Source organism: Calliphora vicina, chromosome 3 (assembly GCF_958450345.1).
Source record: "Calliphora vicina chromosome 3, idCalVici1.1, whole genome shotgun sequence".
Classification (NCBI taxonomy): Eukaryota; Metazoa; Arthropoda; class Insecta; order Diptera; family Calliphoridae; genus Calliphora; species Calliphora vicina.
Genome location: NC_088782.1, coordinates 54,397,647 through 54,422,286, shown reverse-complemented (window position 1 = coordinate 54,422,286; position 24,640 = coordinate 54,397,647). Strand labels below are relative to the sequence as shown.

At 30.4% G+C, this 24,640-nt stretch overlaps 1 protein-coding gene across 9 annotated transcripts in view; it reads right to left on the bottom strand.

Annotated features, from left to right (window-relative positions):
* LOC135953351 (putative uncharacterized protein DDB_G0277255) overlaps window positions 1-24,640 on the bottom strand; it is a 195,807-nt gene that overhangs the window by 22,121 nt on the left and 149,046 nt on the right. For 6 of the 9 annotated variants that reach the window (XM_065503206.1, XM_065503209.1, XM_065503207.1 and 3 more), the window contains 2 exons: window positions 3,102-3,486; window positions 2,841-2,861 (listed from right to left, as the gene is read on the bottom strand). In XM_065503206.1, coding sequence (XP_065359278.1) covers window positions 2,841-2,861; window positions 3,102-3,486 — 406 coding nt within the window. The remainder of the gene's footprint in view (window positions 1-2,840; window positions 2,862-3,101; window positions 3,487-24,640) is intronic. The other 3 variants (XM_065503210.1, XM_065503215.1, XM_065503216.1) reach the window with 1 other exon arrangement.

Here is a 24,640-nt window from a genome sequence, read left to right as displayed (position 1 = left end):
TAAAAAAAAAATTACACAAATAGAATCTAATAATCGAGCACTACCAAAAATCTCGTCGTAGCTATCAATTACCTCTTACTGATTAGGATATATTCGCATTTGAAAATTCAATTTTCAACATTTTTACCCACCCTAGTTTTTTGATAACAGCGGATCCAAATATATCCCGATTTTCTCCCATTTTCCTATATTGGAGTAACAACACATGTGTATGTCAAATAGAAAATTGTTTAAAAATAATGACTAAGTCCAAAGTTATATGCATTTGAATTTAAAAAATTTTAAAAAGGCGATTTTTCGCTAATTTTTTGGGAAAAAATTACCTTTTTTCTTTTTAAGTTATTGCAAAAAATGTCTAAGAGGATGTATAAGGAATTTCTACTCTCTGAAAGCCAAGTTTTCATAAAATATTTTAAAGGAAAAAAAATATACATACATTTTTGAAAAGTAGACAAAATTCTCTATCCATTGATATATAATATGTCTCCCTTGTGTTTGTTACGTGGCAAATTAATAAGGGAAAACTGTACAAAAATTTGAAAATTGTTGATACCAAGGGACCAGGTCCATTCAAAAAACGTCTATTTTTTATGTAAAATTCAAATTTAGGACAAAAATTCTCAAATCGCATATTCGATATTAAAATATTGTAACCGATTTTGGATGGCCCAATATGCTTTTAAATATTTTGTAAAGGGTTCCGATAACCCCGACCCTCGTATGGATATTATAGCCAAAAAACTAAAAATTACCATTTTTGGGATTTTTCAACACTTTTTTGCGAATTGCGGGATTGCTGATAATAAATTTAAAAATTTGTTTTTATTTTCCCATTTTAACTAGAGAATTCTGCATAACTGTGAAATATCACTAAAAACTGTTCATAAATAAAAGTTTAATTTCAATAAAAACCATTAATTAGGGAAAACTTAACAACTCGCAGAGAATTTACCTATCATACCCGACCATATAATACCCCTTTCTTACTTGTTATCAGTTGTACTTAATTTTAGATTATTTTGGGTTGCTTATTTATGATTTTTATAAAAGATGATTATTTCACCTTGACCCACAAAATATTCTGAATCCTTATGAAATTTTAAAACTATCTAGCTACGGACGTTCGTCTGTACGAATGTCTGTCTGTTGAAAACACGATAGGGCTCAAACGAAAGAAGCTTGCTGGTTGAAATTTTCCACAATTGCTCTCTGTTGATAAGGTTTGCTTGGTATTGAAATGTCGGTTCATGATTTCACATAGCTCCCATACAAATGTCCCCGCAGAAGGTTTGAGCAGTCATATATATTCTGATTGTGAGGCAATTCTGAATTTTTCTTAACAAACATATCATTTATTTTGTATTTCTATTAATTATACCCTTCACCATGAGTTGCAAGGATATATGTATATAAGTTTGTTATTCCGTTTGTAATTTCTACATTTTTAATTTGTGACCCCACAAAATATATATATAGCCATGCCCGTCTATACATCTGTATGTTGAAAGCAACTTTCCGTATCCCCATCAATATATCTGGAATTCTCCCGGCTCGGTTACTATTTAAAATCGAGAAAACCGGGACAACCTCGATTATGGGCCTATTTATACCCTACACCACCATAGTGGGGAGGGTATTATGCGTTTGTGCAGATATTTGTAACGCCCAAAAATATTAGTCTAACACCCACCTTAAAGTATACCGATCGACTTAGAATCACTTTCTGAGTCGATTAAACGATGTCCGTCCGTCCGTCTGGCTGGCTGGCTGTCCATGTAAACCTTGTGCGCAGAGTACAGGTCGCAATTTTGAAGATATTTCAATAAAATTTGGTACGTATTATTTTTTCGGCCCAAGGACCAAGCCTATTGAAACTGGCTGAAATCGGTCCATTATTTCACCTAGCCCCCATACAAATGTCCTTCCGAAATTGGACTTTATCGGTCATAAATGTTTAATTTATAAATGTATCTCCACAAATTCCACTCCACATAAGTTTTATGTACACAAAATTCATGTCACCAAATTTTGTTACGATCGGTCCATAATTAGTCATAGCTCCCATATAGACCCGCTTCCGAAAATCACTTTAACGTGCATAAATCGCTTAAAAATGTTGGTATACTCACAAAATTCAACATAGTAAACTTTCATATAGACATAAAACACACGACCTAATTTCATGGTGATCGGTCCATAATTGGTCATAGCCCCCATATAAGGCCCTCTTCCGAAAATCACTCAAAAATATAAATTATTGAAATTTTAAAAGAAAAATATTTTTACTCATTTACTTGGTGTAGGGTATTATATGGTCGGGCTTGACCGACCATACTTTCTTACTTGTTTTGATCTATATCTGTTTTACTAAGTCATTAATATATACAATATGGATACCTAATGATAGATATTTTAAAGTCCATTGCAACGATGTATATAAGGCTACAGTAATTTGGACCTATAAAGGCTCGAAATCGGGAAAAATATTTTTAACCCGAATTTTTTTTAAATTTAAAAAAAATTGGAAAAAAAACCAATTGTAAAAAAAATTATACATAATTTTGAAATTTTACCTAAAAATATTTAAAATTTGTATTTTAAAGTATAATTTGGTGAAGGGTATATAAGATTCCGCACGGCCGAATATAGCTTTCTTACTTGTTTTTAATAATTTTTGCTTCGTTAAACTTTTCTGAGGGGGACCGAGTATAACACTGTTACTTATGTTAAATAACTCTGTCCGATATACATACTTCATTAAATAAGATAATCTACTATATTAGTATGAAATGCAATAATAAATAATTATTTAGTTAAATAAATAAATGAAATCAACATACCCTCGTCAAACAATTTTCATTCTTCAAAGAAAATCAAACAAAAATTCCAATAAATCACAAATAGATAAAAACGAAACAAATAGGAAGTGGAAGAAGTATGAGTAATGTGCATTTTGTGTGTGCAGTTGTTGTACAAAGTGCCAGATACAAAAAGGAATGCAACAAATATGATGGAAAAATAAAATAAACAAAATAAATTAAAACGAATTGTATTTAAAATTGAGACTGGAACACAAGAAAAGAAAACAAAACAAAACTTACCTCCTGCAGTATTTTGCGTAAACGCAGCAATTGTTTTTTGAACTGCAACACATCTTGAATCATGGCATTCCTAAATGATTTGTCATACAACATGAGATCGTCCGAAGAACTGTGCGTATCACGTTGATGGTAACTAGACGATGTCTGATGATGATGGTGATGTGAAAACTTGCGTTGCAGCGATGAGTTGGCTGAATTGTTGTTGCGGCTGCTGTTATTGTTGTTGGTAGACGATGCTGTTGAGGTGCGTGAAGATGTGGTGTTGGTACGACGTCGACCCGTCAAAGGAGATTTAGTACTATCCGAATCGTCGTTATTTAAAGTGCAATGCTGCTGCATGCGAGAACGATTCAATAGACGGGTAGCACGTGCAGGCAAATGTGCACTAGAAATAGAAATTCAACAATAAAGAGAAACAATGAATATATGCAGATTATTTTTCTTTTATACAACTTGGTATAAAAATACACAAATAATTGAATTTTAAATTAGTTTTGAGTTGAAATTAAAAAAAGGTATGGATGTAAACTAGTTATAGAAACCACCTAAGATATGATGAGCCCTCATGGGGAGCACTAGTCGATAGGATACGTGAATCATCTACAACATGTTTGGCTGCAGTCAATATAAAATTACTGCGTTTTAAATATTTTCTGGTATTTGCAACAGTTGTCGATGTTGTTGTTAACGCCATTGGTATATTTGTACTTTTACAAGAAGTTCTTTTACTTCTGCCACTACCCTGTGCTGTTGTGGTTGTTGTTGTTGTCATTGGAGCTGAGACTGTTGCTGTATGTTGTTTTGATTTAATACCGCAGTCGGTGAGTTTGTCATGGGTGTTGGAACGACCCTGAAGATATAAAGACTGTTGTTGTTGCGGGGAGGAATATGTTGGTAGTGAATTGTGCTGTTCTGGCCTTAATTTAATATTTATGGGTGAGGAAGTTCTTGAACGTGTTGGTCCCACAAAACTAGATGACAGATAAATATTTTCCGACGTTTTCAAATCAGTGCGTACCCGCCTTGCACTATTGGGCGATATAGTTGTTACTGTAGTTGTTGTAGATGTCGTTTGTAAATATGACATCCTTTTTATACAATATAATTTTAAGGTTTTAATAGCTTTTCTGTTTCCGTTTTAATTTAAGACACTTTAAGTTGTTATTTTTTATTGTAGATAAACTTTTATTTTTATTATTAGTGCGTTTCTTTAGTAAGAGACTTTACTCCTTTCCTACAGCTGTTCATTTTTTTAACTAAAATCTTTTTGTAGTCCTTATTTTTATAAATTATTTGTAATGGTATGACACAATCAAGACTTGCGCATTACTGAACCTGAACTATAACAGTTTGTGTCTTATTATTGGTACAACTTCCTACATTGCTAGCAAAGAGAGTGTAAAAGAATTATGTGTTCTAGACAACGAATTTTAAATACCCTTGCCATAGGGTAAAAAAATATTACAAAAATTAAAATTAAAAAAATCTAACAAATACCTTAAAAATATCTTTTTTTATTGTACAAATATTTTGTTTAGTAACATTTATTGTACACAAATTTTTTGAGTTAGTTAAGAATTATAATGAAAAAAAGGTATAAAATATTTTTTTTTGTTCATAATTTATTCCAACATCCAGTATACAACCTTTTTTCTATTAAAACATCGGTCAAAAATTAAGATCTAAGTTTCTCAGAAATAAAAGACAAATTAACCCTTATAACCATAACGTTAACATGTAGGGTACTATGAGTCAAATAAAAGAGTTGTTTAGCACGTTTTCTAACGTCGTATTAATTATTATATCTATGTAGAGTTGCCAAATTCTTATAAATTCTTCCCTAAATATATTACAAAACTCCGAACTTGATCATAACTTGCGGAAATATTATCACTCTAGAACATGCATTCAAAGATGTATCACTTGCTGCTCCGTTTAATGCTTCAGAATTTTCTTTCTGCACGGACGTTTTGTTAGGTTGGATTAATTTTGTCCATTTTCAATGCCAAACATTTTTGATTTACAGAAAATATTTGGACAAATTTACATCAGTATATAACCATATTTTTGGAGGCGGTTTTGAAATCTAATAAGATTTATATCTTAAGGCATTTCAATATAACAGCACAAATTATTTGATCTTTTTTAAGATACTGAAAATCTTAGAATCTATCCATCGATTAAAATTTAAAAGTTTGCGTTTATTGGAGATTATGCTGAATAATAGTTTCGGTTTTGAAGAAAAAGATTTAAGTCGGACTAAAAGGATTTTCATGATCTTAAAAAATTCAAAAAATCCACTGATGTTAACTCACTTCTGAGGATTTCTGCATTATAATTATCGGAATATATTTAATTATTTATTGATTGTAATAAATTTACTGGTAGCATTGCTTTTACTTGGCCAACGACGAACCTATTGAATCAGGACTTTATCTGCCATAACTTTGCACAGAAATTATGCTACCAAACTGTATGACGATGTTAATGAGTCATAAGTCAATGGAATAAATATTATTCGAATAAACGAGTAAAAAAATATTTTTTATTCGAATGAGCAACAATTTTCTATTTAGAACATTGGTAGGCAAAAAGAGGCATTTAATTTGTGTGATCTTCTGGGTAAAAAATAAAATACCCACAACAACATCAAGAAACTGAATGAATTGTGTGTATTTTTACGCTCTATTACGCTCTTTTGTTCACATTCGGGTTGTTTGACGAAAATCATCGTAACCTGAACAATATGAACGCCTACCATGGATTTAGAATAAAAAATTATTCAATCAATAATTAATAATAGAATAGTCGAATAAAATAATGTTCAAGTTAAAATTTATTCGGTGTATGTCTTAAAAATTATTCGAATAATTTTTATTCGATTACTCGAATAATCGAGGAAAAAATATATTTTTTATAATTTTCAATAATTGTAGATAAATAGAATAGTCGAATAAATTCGAATAATCGAGGAAAAAAATATTTTTTATTCTAATGAACAAAATTTTTCTATTTAGAAAATAATTAATATTCGATCATTACTTGTAGATAAGTATAATCGAATAAATAAGTGTTAAAGTTAAAATTTATTACGTGTATGTCCTAAAAACTAAATATTTTTCGAATAATCGATGAAAAAAATATTTTTTATTCGAATGAACACAATTTTTCTATTTTGAATAAAAAATTATTCGATCAATAACACTAGTTTACAAGGTTTTTGCTCATGAATTGAAACATATGGGGATGTATGTATTTAGGTCTTCCAACTTCGGAAAAAATATTTTAAAAAATCCTGGACGTCAAACTTTTGAGATATTTCTTAAAAACTAAACATATAAAAATCTACATTAAATTAGGACAATCAAATTAAAAGTGAAGTGTTTTAGTCTTTTTTTTATAATTATTTTCATTTGTCTCCCTCACGACACTCCAACAGTAGTCTCCTAGCATATTCTGGTTCCAAAAACCTTGATAATTAACATCGAAAAACTTCAAATCTTGATGGGAATGCTCTCCATGTTCGTCACTCAGTGTCCGAGGTTTTCCGGGAAAAAATCCACATGAGAATGTAAATAGTGAATTTTGAGGGACATATTTACGCCCATCAGTTCAAAATTATGTAATAAATTCGCAACAATATCTCTGTAATTTTGACTTTTATTATTCCCCAAATATTCTTGAACAACAGGTTTAAAAGAATTCCATGCTGCTTTTTCAACATCGGTTAATAGACACTCAAATTTGGTATCACCCAAAATTTTTCTTATTTGAGGACCCACAAATATCCCTTCTTTTAATTTAGCCAAAGAAAGACTCGGGAACACACTGCATAAATATTGAAATGCTGGTTTTGTCTTATCTAAAGCTTTTACGAAATTTTTTAAAGTAAATAAGCATTTTGCAGTGTTTGTGTTATAGGAAAACCTCGATTTGACTGAATAATTTTTCCGAAAATAAAACAAAAATGGTCTGGGTTTATTTTACATTTTCTATAAGATATTTTAAAATAATTTTAACTTTAGAGTTTTGTACTTAATAGCGATTTATTATCGTTTATCTACAGGAAAGATGTCCTTTTAAACAGTATTTATTTTTTTCTCGTTAATTTTTGTTGGAATTTGTTAAAATAATAGAACTCTGAAAGTATCTGGTAGCTTCTCCAGAGTGTTGAGTACCCAAAAACGATGTAAATACTTAAATACCACAATTAGGTACACTACAGTATGCATTAGTAGTACTCAGGGCAGGTGAAAAATAAAAACCCATATATCTCAAAATTTTGACGTATAGGTGGGAAACAAAAAATGTTCAATTAACTAGCGTCCGTAGCTCTTCTCAAAAACATAAGTTTCATTCCATGAGCAAACAAAAATGTTTGATTTGTAAACTAGTGTAATTGTAGAAATAGAATAGTCGAATAAATTAATATTCAAGTTAAAATTTATTGCGTGTATGACTTAAAAGTGCGGGATTTACAATAGATGGCGTATATTTTGAATGTGGTTTTTGTTTTTAATAACTTGTATGTTATTTAGAAGCGTACATATCTGTCATTTATTCCCACTTAGTTATTAAACATTATAATGTAAATAACAATGTTTTATTTTGGTTCGAAAATGTCAAATTTTGTACCAACAAAGCGTCATATGCCGGAAGTTTTGCTTTACATTTTAATTCGACAAAAGTGCCGCTGAAGTACACCGATTGCTCAACAAGGCTTATGGTAAATGTGATCCATCGGTTTCAACTTGCGAGAGTAGGTGTGTTAGGTTCATAAGTGGTTGTTTTGACAAAGATAGCCCAGGCCAGCTAAGTCTAATGACCAAGAATTGGAGTTATTACTCTTTGATGCTTGCAAAATCTGCTCAATCAGCAATTTCAAAATGTTGGCGAGCAGCAGTATTCATCCAAAAGCAGGGAAATTGGGTACCATACGAAGTGAAGCCGAGAAACCTTGAAAGGTCCTTGATTTGCATGTCCGAAATGATGCTAGAACGCTATTAAACAAAATTATTTTTGTCCCAAATCATTACTGGCGATGAAAAATGAATCCATTACGATAACCCAAAGCGTAAGAGATAGTACGTTAAGACCGGCAAACCAGCCGAATCGACACCAAAGACAAAAATATCATGTGGGAGCAAAAGGGTGCATTTATTATGAGCTACTGAAATGTGGGCAGACCATGACATAAAACCTGCACCCTGTCCCTCTGAGATATGCTTCACTTTGGAACAGAATATCCGAAAATGGCTTGATTCGTTCTTGGCCGCAAAAGATGAGCAGTTCTTTTGGATCGCAATCAATATGTCAGAAAAATGGGAAATGGTCATAGCTAAAATTACCAATACTTTGGCTATATTTATATTGTGCAAATATTTCAAAAAAAGAGCTAAAAATCGCAAATTTTTAAGTCATAATATTGTAGATACATATTTCAAATGACAAACTTATTCATGGAACTAATAAAATATCAGAAAAAACCAGCACTAAATAAATCAATACAAGACTGAACAATTTACCACAGCAAATATATCAACTGACTTTCGCCAGATTTGTATTGAAGTAGATACTATTTAAATTCTATTATTTTCGGAGTGATCAAATAATATTTGATATAATATGTAGATGTATAAAAGTGACTCTATAATTATCCGTTTAAATATAATAAAATAATAAAATGACTTAATGCACTAATTTGAAAGATACCACTAAATTCAAAGTAACTAGTATAAACTATATAAGTATCAAATGATTGCGCAGTTTATTAGTGATACGAATCTTATTATAAATTTGTACTTCTTTCGCAAGATTTTAAATATATTTCACACAAATTTAATTCCTTCAAGAAGGAACTGAAAAGGATTATTCTTGATAATTGCCTTTATTACAAATTAGCAAAACTGTTTGCAGTTTAACAGTTTTACTGAAAACCTATGACATTTTTAAACTACTTACGTTTCAGTAGTCTTCTGATTATTCCAGATGACATTTGATCAGAATAGTTGTGTGTCATCAGGTTTTTTATGTGAGCGCAAATGAAAATATCTGCAGGGAAATTAAATAGTCAACAAGAATTATTTGAAATGGAATTTATATTTAGGAAATTATTGTCTATCATATTATTAATTGTATTAAGAAGGAAATATCGAAAGCTTCCATATCTTAAATCAGAAATTTTGCAATATTTTTTTAAGGAGCTGAAGGACAGATATTAATACTAAAATACTTTCATATTAGCTTGCAATGTCTCAACAAATAAAATACGTATTTATTAAAACAAATTTTATATTTGGCAACCCTTGTGTATAGTTTCTGTCAATTCTCAAAATAAATCTTTATAAGTTGTATACATGACATTTGCAGTATGATATTTATTAAAGGTAGATAGATACATTTATTTTTACATATAAATGAGATCATACAAATTAAAATATTTCATTAAAGAAATTGATTTGTAGGAAGCAGTTATTAAAGAAATATTATGACCAAGTAACAAATGTTAAGACAAAGAATAAATTCATATAATAAATTTATTTTTAAAAGTACATACTGGTGTGTAGTTTTATTATTTCTTAAAATAAAAAAAAAACAATTTTTTTAACAATTTACTTGATAATATAGTTCATGTATTAAAACAGCCGCAAGCGCATTTTAATTACCGCATTTTTAACAACTTTTTAAAACTTAAAATATTTTGTATGTTTTCAAGAAGATGTTATTCATGTTAAAACAATATCAGACTATAAAACTGTTTACCGGAAGTAAAAGTTTTTATTAAAGAGATGAAAAGTTGCTAAATAAAAACTAAATTTAAAATATGGTTTAAATAAATGTTTAATATCATTATTATGGATGAAATAAATTAAAGGGCGCAGTTTAATAACATGATGCTACAAATTTTGGTTGAAGAACAATTAATGAAGTTCCAGTGGAACAAAATTACTAATGGCTTTTGAAAAAAGGATATGAGTGGAATAATTTATACTAAGTTTTTGAAAATTCTACTTTCAAGGCCTTAATAAAAAGCTGAATAAGAGATTTAAAGCTTTTTGATCTCAAAAATTTTAATTTTTTCAGGCAGCGCTTTGTGGATTTTTGTTATTATATTTTTTATTTTAATAAAATTTCGTTGAAATTTATGGTTTCTACACCAAGGATTACAGACTTGATACGATACAACTTTTGTTGATACCATTTTATAATGAAACTAGCTAAACCTGGTCCGCGTTGCTGGCTCTTTGAAAACATCTTTTGGGATCAATTGGAATTTTTCCATTTCCGATGTCCAACAATTGTTTTGGAAATATTTCGTCAGAAGGGTATTGCAGCAAATGCAAACGCATGTTCGTCGATAACGTTCGGCTTCTGTAGCTTCATTTCCAGTGAAATGAATTTGAAGGAACTTCGCATCGTCATTGGGAAGCGAGAGCAATGATCCAATTCTGTGGTACATTTGGACTTGAACTTTAAAAGTGGGCATGATGCCGACGTCATTTGAAAGCATGTGTTGGACTTTTTGATATTTTGAAGGAAGTGCTTGGAAATATGATTGGCGCCGAAAATGTAAATTAGAATCAGCTCAGGCGGCTCAATAACATTACCGTTTGAACAGCACATTCCCGGGGATTCCTTACGTAACTTTAAAACGCTGCAATGCAAGCAATGTTTGTTCATTGCGCTAATCAGTACGTCCTTGTGATTCCTGTAGTCATCATACTTGTAAAAAAAAAATTAAATTCAGGCAACTTTAAATCGATTCTTTCTCTTGATCAAACAATTCGGGAGCGATTGGCTTCTTGTCTTTCGATATGCTTTCGAGGTGTCTCTGCAGCTCCCGTTTCTGCAGCTCTAGACGTAGATGCCCTTTCGAAAACAAATTTTATTTTATTTGAATAAAACCGTTATTTTTTATTAAATCTTCTTATATACATATGTATATGTCAAGTGATCTAACTCTTTGCACCAAAGTAAGACCTATTGGATAGTAATTCAGACACAATTTTTCAACAAGATCGTTCAAGAACTCTCTGAGTTAGAGGGGGTCACAATTCGACATTTTGTCCAAACATGTGTTTTTTCTCATCCATAGTTTAGATAGCTATTTATTTCTTCAATCGTTCAAAAAAAAATTAAAAAAAAATTTACATTTTTTTCCGAAATCAAAAACTTTTTTGACTTTTTTTCAAAATGGGCGCTTTGTTTTTGTTTTTATACCCTTCACCATCGTGAGAAGGGTATATGGGCATTTCCAGCGAAAAGTCCACCCAGACCGAAACATATATATATATAAGTTTGTCATTCCGTTTGTAATTTCCGCTATATAATTTTCCGACCCTATAAAGTATATATATTCTGGATCCTTTGAAATCAATTGGATGTCTGTTGAAATCAATTTTCTGAAGACCCCGGATATCTTCGGGATCCAAATCTTCACTAATTCTGTCAGACATGCTTTCGTGAAGTTTCCTATTTAAAATCAGCAAAATCGGTCCACAGTGGCTCAGATATGAGGAAAAACCAGGACAACCTCGATTTTTGACCTATATATGAATTACTAAGTCATTAATATAGATAATATGGATATCTAATGATAGATATTTCAAACACGTAAATATTGCAACGACGTAAATTTAAAAAAAAAATTAAAATTAAAAAAAAAAATCCAAAAAATTAAATAAACAACTTTGGAAAAAAAAAATTTTGTCTACCTAAAAATATTTAAAATTTGTATTTTGAAGTATAATTTTCTAACTCAAGACATACAATATTTGACTTTTTTTTTTTGCAAATTCGAACTTTTTTTTCCAAACCACTTTTTTAAAAACTTTTGTTTGCTCACCGATCTTGTTGAAAGAAAAATACCAAAAATAAATTTGGTACTTTTTGGAAATTTGAAACATTAAGGGGTAAACATTTTATTTATTTTTGACACTTTTTTATAAAATAAGTTTTTTTTGTTATAAATTGATATAAATTATAAATGATTTATTATGAACTAAAATTTATTTGAATAAAATTTGTAAATACGGGAAAATACATATCATAAAAAAATTAACCAACAGTTTATGAGTTGGAACTCGAGTGTGAAGGTCAATCAAGTTGGTAATTTTATTAAAACATACACAAATTTCAATAATATGGCACAAAATATATGGGCAAAGTGGTGTATTTTGAATTTTTGAAATTTGAAGGATGTTTAACCCTTATGTGTGTGACAAAAAAAAACCCCTTTAACACCCACCCGGGTACCCACACACTGAACAAATGGCGTTTCATATTATTGTGTAAAATATATGAATGATCCATATTATTAAATGCAAGAACAATGTTTTAGTTTGGCCTAAAGTCAATTCAATAAATGGGTATTTCCATTTATATACACAGTACTCAAATAAATTCAGCAAGTAGAAAAACTACTTAATATTGTGTTGTGAACGTATGAGTAATATTTTCCATATAATTTGTATGTGGTACCCGGGTGCCCTGTCACCCTATTAAGGGTGTAAAATGTAAAACGATTTACAACTCCCTCCCGAATCTAGTCACAAAAGTTTCCACTATAAAAAATAAATACAACAAAAAGTTATGAGTTCTCAGAAAGTTTCAAGCGCCTAGGAATTCTACATACAGAGAAAATTGCAAATAAATTTCAAAAAGTTACCCGGGTACCCTGTCACACACATAAGGGTTAAGAAGGAAAGGGCAATTAAATACTTTTTCTTCAAATGGTACTTTTTTAATATTTTTAATTATTTCATTTATCGGCATAAAAATTAGCTGATACACTTCTGAGTGAGGTAAAAACCAAGTATAAGGAGCTTAATTATATTAAGGTACCAAAAAAGGAACAACTAATGGTTCTTCTAATGGTACTTTTTGAATAATTTTTAATAATGAATATAGAATCGTAATTATACACTCTTGATCCTGAATGAGTTAGAATTCACGAATAGGACTTAGTAATACTTTTTTATTCTAATGAGTTCGAATCCACGAAGGGGAATTTTTTTCTTAATATATTTTCTATGAATGAGACAGCGAAGCTCACCGGATTAGCTAGTTATTAAAGAAAACAGAAAACTAAATAGAGAACAATGTAAATTTTGGGAATTTGGTAAATAAAATTGTAAACTGCTATTAAAAGTATATTTTTGTCCATAAATTTTCATCAAAAAGAAAAGGAATTAAAATATTAAATAATTTATTATGGTTCTCCACTCAAATGATTTAACTTCAATTTTACTCAAAATGTCAGTCAAGTTATTGTTTATAAAGTTATTATTTAATTATTAAGGTAGACCTAAACTATGGCGTGCCTTAGGCAATGATTTGGTATGTAATTAAATAATTAAATATTACAGTAGTCAAGTTGAAATGTTAACGATGGTATTTACTCAAATGAAAGAATAACCGATTATTCGAATTCCTTAATAGATTATCTAGAAAATATTTAGAAACCCGTATTTTCAATGATGGCAGCTACGATTGATTAAAGAACATTTGAAAGATTTTTTAAAAAAAATAAGAATATGTATTTTTTTGTTAGTTTTTAACAAAGAATACATATTTATTTGATAAATTAAATCTAAAAAAATAACTCCACACGAGTACAAATCTTAACATATAAGGCAGAAAGAAGAAAAAAGTATGTTTAGGAATTTTTTTACTTACATTTAAACTATTTTTATATGTATGAATAGCATGTCAGTTGGTTCTTTTTTTTCTACATTTAAGAAGAAATATAAAAATCTACAAAAGAAAAGAATATATAGTATATATCTCTTAACGAAAGCCATAAAAGTACATTGATCTTGATTATTACGATCTCAAGTTGAAGCCGGTTTACCAACGTAATTCATGTGTGAGTGAGTGAATGAGTATGTTTGGACGAGTATTAACCAAACAACAAATCAACTAACTAACCATTTGTAGCATTTGCAGCCAGCAGTATTATATTCACACAGATACTAGTTTCATACGACTAAATCTGTATCTTTCTTTAACCATTATTAAAGAATCCAATTAAAGAAACTAATGTTAATAAATGTACAAGTACGAGCATTTAGCTTTTGGTTTTAGTTTTCATCTTAATACATATTTATATATTTTTTTTTTCTTATTTTTCTTATGAATTTCATTTAAATTATAAAATACAAAAGCAAATTGTAACTATTGATGTCTGAAAATGTCGTAAAATAATAATGCAGTTTCATGGTAATTAATTTAATTTCCTGTTTCGATATCATTTTACTTGTGCATACATATTTGTGGTTGCTTATCAATGTTTTGTTGAAAATTGTGTCGTATTAAAAGTGATGTAAAACGCCTTCTTCAAAATACGTTTTTTTTTTCATACATTCGTTTTTATTTATCTGGTTTTGTGGTTAAATATCAGTGAAGGTATTTTATAGGCAAAAGTGGCGGTTAATAATACCAGTAATAAATCATGTGCCAATATACATAAATAAATTGTAAAAATAGCATTGATATTTAAGTGTTGTCATAGAAAAACTACTAGTAGGTATTAATTTCAAATGTTTAGTAAAAAAATAAGTAAATAACTGTTTTTATTATAATTTTAATAAGAAACTTGTAAAACAGTTTAAGCGGGCAATCCATAATTTTTTGTTGAGCTGGCGGGAAGTATGTGTCAATTTTTTAAGCTTACTAGTCCTATAATATGAGAAACAATAAATTCACATAACTTGTGGCAAAATAAAGGTTATGAATGGATTTCGTAGATGCTATGAAAAATGCATAATTGAATTGTTTCACAGTCCGTATGGCACAAATTCAGGCGGAATGAACTCTGATATCATACATAGACATCAAGCACCAGCAACAGTGGACCAGCCTACTATTTGAAGAAGTAAGCTACAATACAAAATGGGCTCTTTTTTAATTTTTTTTCTCAAAAGAAAGCTTAGGTCTTTTCCTTTAAGACCTATTTTGTCGCTTAGTGGTAAGTGATTGGGATATTTATCAAAATAAATATTTTGTAACTCAAGACATACAATTTTTTATTTTTTTGGCAAAATCTAATTTTTTCCAAAATGTGCCCTATTTTTAATTTTTTTTGCTCAAAAGAAAGCTTAATTGTTTTCCTTTAAGGCCTATTTGGTCGCTTAGAGGGATGGGAGTTGAATAAATATTAAAATACATGTTTTTTAACTCAAGGTATATAATTTTTGATTTTTTTTTTTTGTCAAAATCAAAAACTTTTATGACTTTTTTAAAATGGGCGTTTTTTTACCCTACACCACCATAGTGGGGAGGGTAACACCCACCTTAAGGTATACCGATCGACTTAGAATCACTTTCTGAGTCGATTAAACGATGTCCGTCCGTCCGTCTGGTCGGATGGCTGGCTGTTCATGTAAACCTTGTGCGCAGAGTACAATTCGCAATTTTGAAGACATTTCGATAAAATTTGGTACATATTATTTGTTCGGCCCAAGGACCAATATTGAAACTGGCTGAAATCAGTCCATTATTTCACCTAGACCCCATACAAATGTTCTTCCGAAATTGGACTTTATCGGTCATAAATGTTTAATTTATAAATGTATCTCCACAAATTGCGCTCCAAATAAGTTTTATATATACAAAATTCATGTCACCAAATTTTGTTACGATCGGTCCATCATTAGTCATAGCTCCCATCCGTAGCTAGATCCGCTTCCGAAAATCACTTTAACGTGCATAAATCGCTTAAAAATGCTGGTATACTCACAAAATTCAACATAGTAAACTTTCATATAGACACAAATCACACGACTTAATTTCATGGTGATCGGTCCATAATTGGTTATAGCCCCCATATAAGGCCCACTTCCGAAAATCACTCAAAAATATAAATTATTGAAATTTTAAAATAAAAATATTTTTGCTCTTTTACTTAGTGTAGGGTATTATATGGTCGGCCTTGACCGACCATACTTTCTTACTTGTTTGTTATTAAGAAAGCTTAGACCTAAAACCATGCCTTTAAGATGGTTTTGGTCGCTTAGTGGGATGCGAGTGGGATATCTATCAAAATAAATATTTTGCAACTCAGGACATACAATTTTTGTGTTAAAACATTTATTTGGATAAATATCCCACTCGCATCCCACTATGCGACCAAATAGGTCTTAAAGGAAACGACCTAAACTTTCATTTGAGCAAAAAAAAAATTTTAAAAAAGGGCCTATATTGGAAAAAAATTTGGATTTTGAAAAAAAATATCAAAAATTGTATTTCTTGAGTTGCAAAATATTTATTTTGATAGATATCCCACTCGCATTCCACTAACGGACCAAAAATATCTCAAAGGAACGGTCTTAAGCTTTATTTTGGGCAAACAATTTTAAAAAAGGGCCCATTTTGAAAAAAGTTAGATTTTGCAACAAAAAAAGTCAAAAATTGTATGTTTTGAGTTACAAAATATTTATTTTGATAGATATCCCACTCGCATCCTAAGCGACCAAATAGGTATTCAAGAAAAATATCTGCTTTATCTTAAGAAAACAAGGCCCATTTTGAAAAAAAAGTCAAAAAAGTTTTTGATTTCGGAAAAAAAAATATTAAAATTTTTTTTTTAAAATATTTTTTTCGAAAGATTGAAGAAAGAGCTATCTAAACTATTTGGGACACATTTTGCTAAGAACAATAGGTAATAAGTTACATGGATAAGAAGAAACACCTGATTGGCCAAAATGTCAAATTTTGACCTCCTCTAACTCAGAGAGTTCTCGATCGGTTTTGTTGAAAAATTGTGTCTGAATTACTATCCAATACAACTAACCTTGGTGTAAGTTTCATTCCGATCGGAAGACATCGATATGCAATATTTTTGAAGGACTGAGTTTTAGAGTGGCATATTTTTGAATCTAATTGAGATATTGACTTGGAATTTTTTTTTGTAAGACCAAAAATTAACTTGATAAAGATTAATTCGGAATAAATTTGGATAAAATTGTTCCTAATATTTGCAATCCTATTAAAATATTGATACATAGAAACTCAATAAATATCATTATTTATTAACGAAACTCAATGATATTTTCATTCTAAATAACAAAGTGACTTGTCAAAAGGTCAAAGGAAATCCCGTAATTCCAAAAAATTGGAGCGAAAATCCCAAAAATTTTCGTATTTTTCTTCGGGGCTAGAAAACTACTATGCGGATAAATAGGGAACACATCTAAGTTTCCAAAGCTGCTGTTCGTTTTCTGATCCCAGCTTTGGGGTTTTAGAAGATGTGGCCCAAAGTTCAAATTTTGATAAAAAAAAAATTTTAAATTCCGATGGTCCCCTACGACCTATTCGAAAAATGGGACATTCGTTTTACACAAAAATCTTCTCCGTGAATATACCTTACAAAGAATCATAAAATTGTTATATGTTCTTAACACATTGACTGCCAAGGCACTATCAGCAAATAAGATGCTGGGGGCCACAGCATTTTCTTTGCGTAATCTCTTCAAAAACGTCAATATTGGAATTTAGGCTACTGTCAGTAATACTTACTGCTTAGAAACAGCTTTTTTTTATAAATGAGAGGGTCTTACGAAATGGCGAAAACTGAAGTTAGAAAAAATACTCAGCACAAGTTCAGAAAGTGATGAAGAATGTGAAGATCACAGTTTTGATGAGGAACTTCCAGACAACATCGAAAAAATTCTTAAAATCCAGCACTATTGTCTGACATGGCTAGAGAGAATAAAAGTCGTGTCGGACATATGTGTCCGACGTGGCGTAAACGCATAGTTCAGTGTCACACATATGTGTCCGACGTGGCAGTCAATGTGTTAAAGAAAGTTTTTGTTTTAATAAAAAAACAGTTAAGTCACCTTTTCGCCCAAAAAACAGCAAAAATCTACTATTTTTTTTTAATTGATATTGCTCTAAAACCTTTTGTAAATTATTAGCAATTTAGTTGTCAAAATAAAAAATAGAAATTCGGTCCAATAGTACGACCTCGATTTTTCAAAAACAGGACCAAGGTATGGACAAATTTTAAAATTTTAATTTTGAAATGATTATAAATCGCATATTATAAGTGGTACATATAGGGTTGCCAGATTCAGATTTGCAAAAAGCTGGACATTGGGGTCTAAAAAGCTGGACAAATCAAAAAAAAAACTGGACATTACAAAAATTACTGAGAAAATGTTAATTTTGGTTTTGTGTAATGAAATGTATTACACGGTGCTACAGTGATTCTAAAAAACCGTTTTAAGTGATGTTCGTCAACTTATCGACCAGTCAGTTTTTGTCTGATTTTAATTTTTTAACGGGTTTAGAAAGAAAATTGATTACGCTTTAAAATGTCGTGCATTTTTTGATATATTTGTAAGATATAAGTATTGTTTTTGTTAAGAATATCTAAACAAAACAAAATTCATCAACTTTTTTATTTTAAGTGGCTTTTCATTGCTTAATTTGCTATGAAAGCTTATGCAAATTTATAGCAATGTATAAAGAAAATTTAGTTCTTAACAAAACATGGTTTTATTCAACTTTTCATTAATAAGTTTTTTAGTAAAATAATTGTAGTTTTTAATTTACAAGTAAATTTTTTCGATCTTTTTCGACAAAATTTACAAACTTTAGCAAATTTAAACCGATTTTAACAAGTAATATCTCATTTTTTTCTATATACAAATTTGTTTATAACATTGTACAAAAAAATAGTTTTTAATAGAAAATACATTTTATGTATACATTTTATGAAAGCTTAATTCTTTGCCTTTCCATAACTGTTTACAATTTTTCGGTCTAAAAATGTGTGAGTTAGAGGTACTAAAGTACTACGACCTATCGTAAAACAGTTTTTTCAAATTAACTAGGTGAGGGTGTTTTAAAATCTTTGGGTCTACAACCCCCACTTGGTCTCTTTTCAAGTTCTTACAAAAAGTGTTTTTTTAGCAGTGTGTTAATATTTAGAAATTTAGAATCACCATAAAATATTTTCATTTCATTCTTTCATCTCTTGGTATTTATTTATAAACTTCACGAATGCTGCAGTAATCAATATATGTATAGTTTATCGTTATCTATTTCTTCAGATATTTCAAGGTTAAATTTAAAAATGCTATTTTTAAAAAAAACGATGTTCTAAATAGCTGACCGCTGTTTTTAAAAAGTTTTCTACGTCAGTCTTAAAAGTTTTTTGTTCATTAGGCGAAATTTTTTTCAAAATGCTGTTAGCTTTGGAGCCAAACAAATTTGTCATTTATTCTACACGTATTCCCATAAAACATTTTTGTATTTATTTTTTCCTTTCTGCAAAAAATTTGAAGTAATAAATAATATAGATATTATTGTCGAAAATTTCAATTTAGCTGGACAAATGAAATTTTAGCTTGAAACTGGACAGGCATCAAAAAAGCTGGACAATCCAGCCAAGTCCAGCCAGGCTGGCAACCCTAGGTACATAGCATGTTTTTTAAAGCCGAGCGATTTCAAAAATGTAAAAAATCTTTAAAATCGGATGGTGAAAAAATGGCACTTGTTTAAAAATTATAAATGTCGAAGGTACCCTAATTTGAGCCCTAATAGGGACGCCTTTGAAGCATTTGTAGGGTCCATTTTAATAACATAAACTATAATACTCCTTTTCTACTTCTATATTTAAATTTGATCACGACCGGAAATGCCGGATTTATTTATTGGAGCATTTTTAGGGTCCATTTTAATAACTTAAACTCGAATACGCCTTGTCTACGCCTGCTTTTAATTTTATACCGATCGGATCATCCATTTAGAAATGCCTTCTCTGCCCCACTGTGCGAGAGATGGTATGTGTGGTTCAGAAGTGATTTTGACGGGGATGACAAAGATCGTCCATGCCAGCCAAAAAAGGTTGAATACCAACACAGAGAAAACAGGTTCGTGATAGCAACCGAATTTGTTGCCAATCGAATGATTCTACCTTAGAGGCCGAATTTTTGAAGGGGTAACAAAAGTTTGGTTGCTTCAACCGAAATTCTTCTTTATCAACTGACTTTCTGTTGATAGAACCGAAAAATTTTATGTGTGCAACCGACTCATTCGATTGACAACAAATTCGGTTGCTATCATGAATCTGTTTTCTCTGTGAAGCATTGGATGCACTACTCCATGAAGATTGTTATTAAACTCAACAAAAGCTTGCAAAATCATTTGGAACTACTCAAGCAGCAATTTCAAAAAGTTTGCGGGAAACAGAATTCATCCAAATTCAGCGAAATTGGGTACCATTTGAATTGAAGCCTATAGAACTTGAAAGACGATTATGCATGTATGCGAAAATCAGTTTTGCACCGAATTATTACTTGCGATGAAAAATGGATGCATTACGATAACCCGAAGAGTAAGAGATCACATGTGAAGCCCGGCCAACCTGCCAAATCGACACCAAATCCAAATATCCATGGCGCTAAGGTATTTCTCTGTAATCGATGGCAGCAAAAGAGTCCTATATTTTATTCGCTGCAGAAATCAGACCAGAACATCACAGGAAACCTGTACCGAACGCAACTGATTAGCTTGAAGAGAGCTTTAGCCGAAAACCACAAAGAATATTTAGAACGAAGTGGTTGGAACCGGCGACTACTATTTCTTTCGATCGAGGCAGAACGCTCTCTCTGAGAAACGCTTCACTTTGGAACAGAGTATCAGATATTGGCTTGAATCGTTCTTGGCCTAAAAAGATGGGCAGTTCTTTTGACTCGGAATCCATATGGTCCCAGAAAGATGGGAAAAATCATTGCTAACAATGGCCAATACTTTAAATAAATTTATATTATACAAATGTTTCAAAAGAAAAGCCAAAAATTTAAACAAAAATCCCACATTTTTAAATCATATACCCAATAAAATTTTAAAGAATTTCTCTTCATTTAAGGCCAAAAGGTAGAACGATTTATAATCAGTCATTATTCTAAAAAACAAACACACAACATTATAAAAAAGAACAACTCAATAATTAAGACATTTTCTTAATGAGAAAAAACCATAAATAAAAATGTACAAGAAAAATTATACAGATAATTCGTGTAGATAAAGCATGAAATCTAAACTTCTTTATAACTTGAAGTTTCTTCTTACATTAATTTTAACTCGAATTACATAAATAATTCATACGTGTAACGTGGGAATTTCAAAGTCAAGTTCAATGGCTTCTGCTCATTAACAAATCAAAAAAAAAATAATGACGTTTACACATGTTTAAGTACATATTTAGGTGCATGGAAAAGAAAATGTGTGTATATGTGTTAACATTAAATAATAGTACAATTTAATAATCAATCATTAGTTCAACTAAATTCATTACATGTTGTAATGTCATTGATTTTCTATGGTCTTTTTTTTGCAACTTTTCATCAGAGCCATCAAAGCATGCAAGATGTTTGCTGTGCAGTACAATGTGTGTAAATGAATTATACACAAAATTTTTAATTATATTTTGTTGTAATTAAGCATTAAATTACTCCCCAAATAGATTAGCTAAACTTTATGGTTTTATTGTTTAAGAAACAGAGAAGTAGCAAAAACAAACAAAAATACAGATTTATTAGTTAACACGCAATAGTTGTATCACTTTCACCGCCAGTAACTCCGTCCAAAACATAGCTCAACAGAAACCGAATTTCATAGATGTAATTAAAAAAAAATACAAATCATTATTAATACGTATTATCTACAGCATAATCATCATCTTACAGCTGCTTTTAAATAATTGTTTAATGAAGAAATTTTGAAAATCTGTTCAGAGATGAGTAACGAAAAGGTTAATTATATAATAAACATAAGTGAAGATTATCTAATGTGTCAATTAAATGAGGTAAAGAATAATACTTATGGGGTTTAGAAAATAAAATAAATATTAAAAAACGTTTGCATGACGGATATGATTAGAGGAAATGTTTAAATAGAACGATTTCTTAACTTTGTTAATATCTTAAGAATTTCAATTAAAAAAGTTCAGTTAATCTAGCAAAATATAGAGATTTTAAAAAAGTTCCTCAGGAAAACAATTTCAACAAACTTTAATTTCATTTCAAGATATTTAAAAAGTGATGTTGCTTATCATCGTGTGTGTTTTTCCACACATATGTAATATCTGCCCAAAAATGTATATTAAATTGGGCATTTAGAAGTCAAATGCGGGATTTTTTCAAATATTTATTATTTTTACAAAATAAATTTATTTAAACTATTGGCCATTGTCATTTATGAATTTTTCCCATTTTTCTGGATTCTGAGCCAAAAGAACTGCTCATATTTTGAGGCCAAAAACGAATCAAGCTAATATCGGATACTCAGTTCCATAGTGAAGCGTATTCTAGCGTTCTGCATCGATCGAAACAAATTGTAGGCAGACGGGACACGGTTGGGACAACCACTTCATTCTAAATACTTTTTAATAGGTATTGCAACATATGGCCGAGCGTTGTCATCATGGAATAATACTGCTTCATGTCTGACCACTTATTATGGTAGTTTTTTGGCAAATGTTCGCTTTAGACGAATCAGTTGCGTTCAGTAAAGGTTCCGATTTCAGAAGCTCATAATAGATATGACGCTTTTGCTCTCACCAAATACAGAGCATTACGTTAGCGCCATGGATATTTAGCTTTGGTGTTGTTGTTGTTGTAGCAGCAGTGTTTGCTGAGTTGACAGCCCTTGGCCGAGTGAACTCGGGTCATTCCGGTGCGTAGAACCGGCTGTCGTGGGAATGTTTGGTGTCGTATCGGCTGGTTGGCCGGGCTTCTTACGATTCGTGTTATTGTAAATCCATTTTTCACTGCAAGTAATTATTCGGTGCAAAATTTATTTACTTTTTAAAGTTTAAGCTTCATTTCGGATATAGAAAATCGTCTTTCAAGATCTCTCTGCTTCAATTCGCATTGGGTACCAATTTCCGTACTTTTGGATGAAACGTGCTGCTCGCAAACGTTTTGAAATTGCTGCTAGAGTATCTCCAATTCTAGGTCGTCAAACTTTATTGGCTGGTCCGGGCGATCTTTTTCTTCCGTGTGCTTCAGTAGTACTTTTTTATACCCTTCATCTTCGTCTGAAGGGTATATATAGGTTTGTCATTCCGTTTGTAATTTCTACATTCATTTCCGACCCTATAAAGTATATATATTCTGGATCCTTATAGATAGCGGAGTCGATTAAGCCATGTCCGTCTGTCTGTCTGTTGAAATCAATTTTCTGAAGACCCCTGATATCTTCGGGATCCAAATCTTCAATAATTCTGTCAGACATGCTTTCGAGAAGTTTCCTATTTAAAACAATCAGCAAAATCGGTCCACAAATGGCTGATATACAGTGGTGGTCAAAACATATGCAACCAGCAACAGAATTTTATAAAATTTGTTTAAACTAGTTTAAGATGTAAACAAAAATATTCATTTGCTTATAATATTTTTTAATTAATGCTTTAAAAATAAGAATATGAAATCAAATTCAGAATTGTTTGCATTGAAAAGAAAAAAAATAAAATAAACTACGTATGGGTTGATATTTCATTGGCCAAAACATATGCAACTAATTGCTTTTAAAACATTTCTGTCTATAAAACTTAATATTTCGTGGCAAATCCTATATTTTCAATGACGGCCTTACATCGGCAAAGCAGTGAAGCTATCAAATTGGCAATAAAATTTGCCAAATTTGCCCGAAAATTGCACTAATTCAGATATTATGTTTCAAGGATTGGTAGATGCTTGGAACGCTATTCCTGAAAATTTTATTGCCAAGGCTTCACAGCCTTGCCGATGTAAGGCCGTCATTGAAAATATAGGATTTGCCACGAAATATTAGCGGAGTTCAGTGTTTGATGCTTATGGTCTTGCGAAAGTGTAAATGCAAAATTGTAAAGGATTTTGTGTGTATTTTGTTATTGGATTACGGTAAAATTTTACATTTGCAATGATGCTAGACCATTCGCACTCAATATTGAACTCCGCTATTAAGTTTTATAGACAGAAATGTTTTAAAACCAATTAGTTGCATATGTTTTGGCAACCCGTAGTTTTTTAAATCTTTTCAATGCAAAAAATTCTGAATTAAATTTCATTTCTTATTTTTAAAGCATTAATTGAAAAATATTATAAGCAAATGAATATTTTTGTTTACATCTTAAAGTAGTTTAAACCACTTTTGTAAAATTCTGTTGCTGGTTGCATATGTTTTGACCACCACTGTATGAGGAAATAACCAGGACAGCCTCGATTTTTTTACCTATTTTTGACCTATATCTAGATTACTAAGTTATTAATAAAGGCAATATGGATATCTAATGATAGATATTTCGAAGACCTTTGCAATGACGTATATAAAACCATAGTAAGTTGGACCTACAATGGGTCAAATTCCGGAAAATATTTTTGAACAAAATTTTTTTTTTCACCAAAAGTTTTTTTTCCTAAATATTAAAAAAATTTTAAAATTAAAAAAAAAAATTATAAAAATTAATAAAAAAAAATCTTTAAAAAACAATTCCAATTTTTTTTTCCAAAAAATTCAAAATCTGCAAAAAAATAAATTTTGTTTAC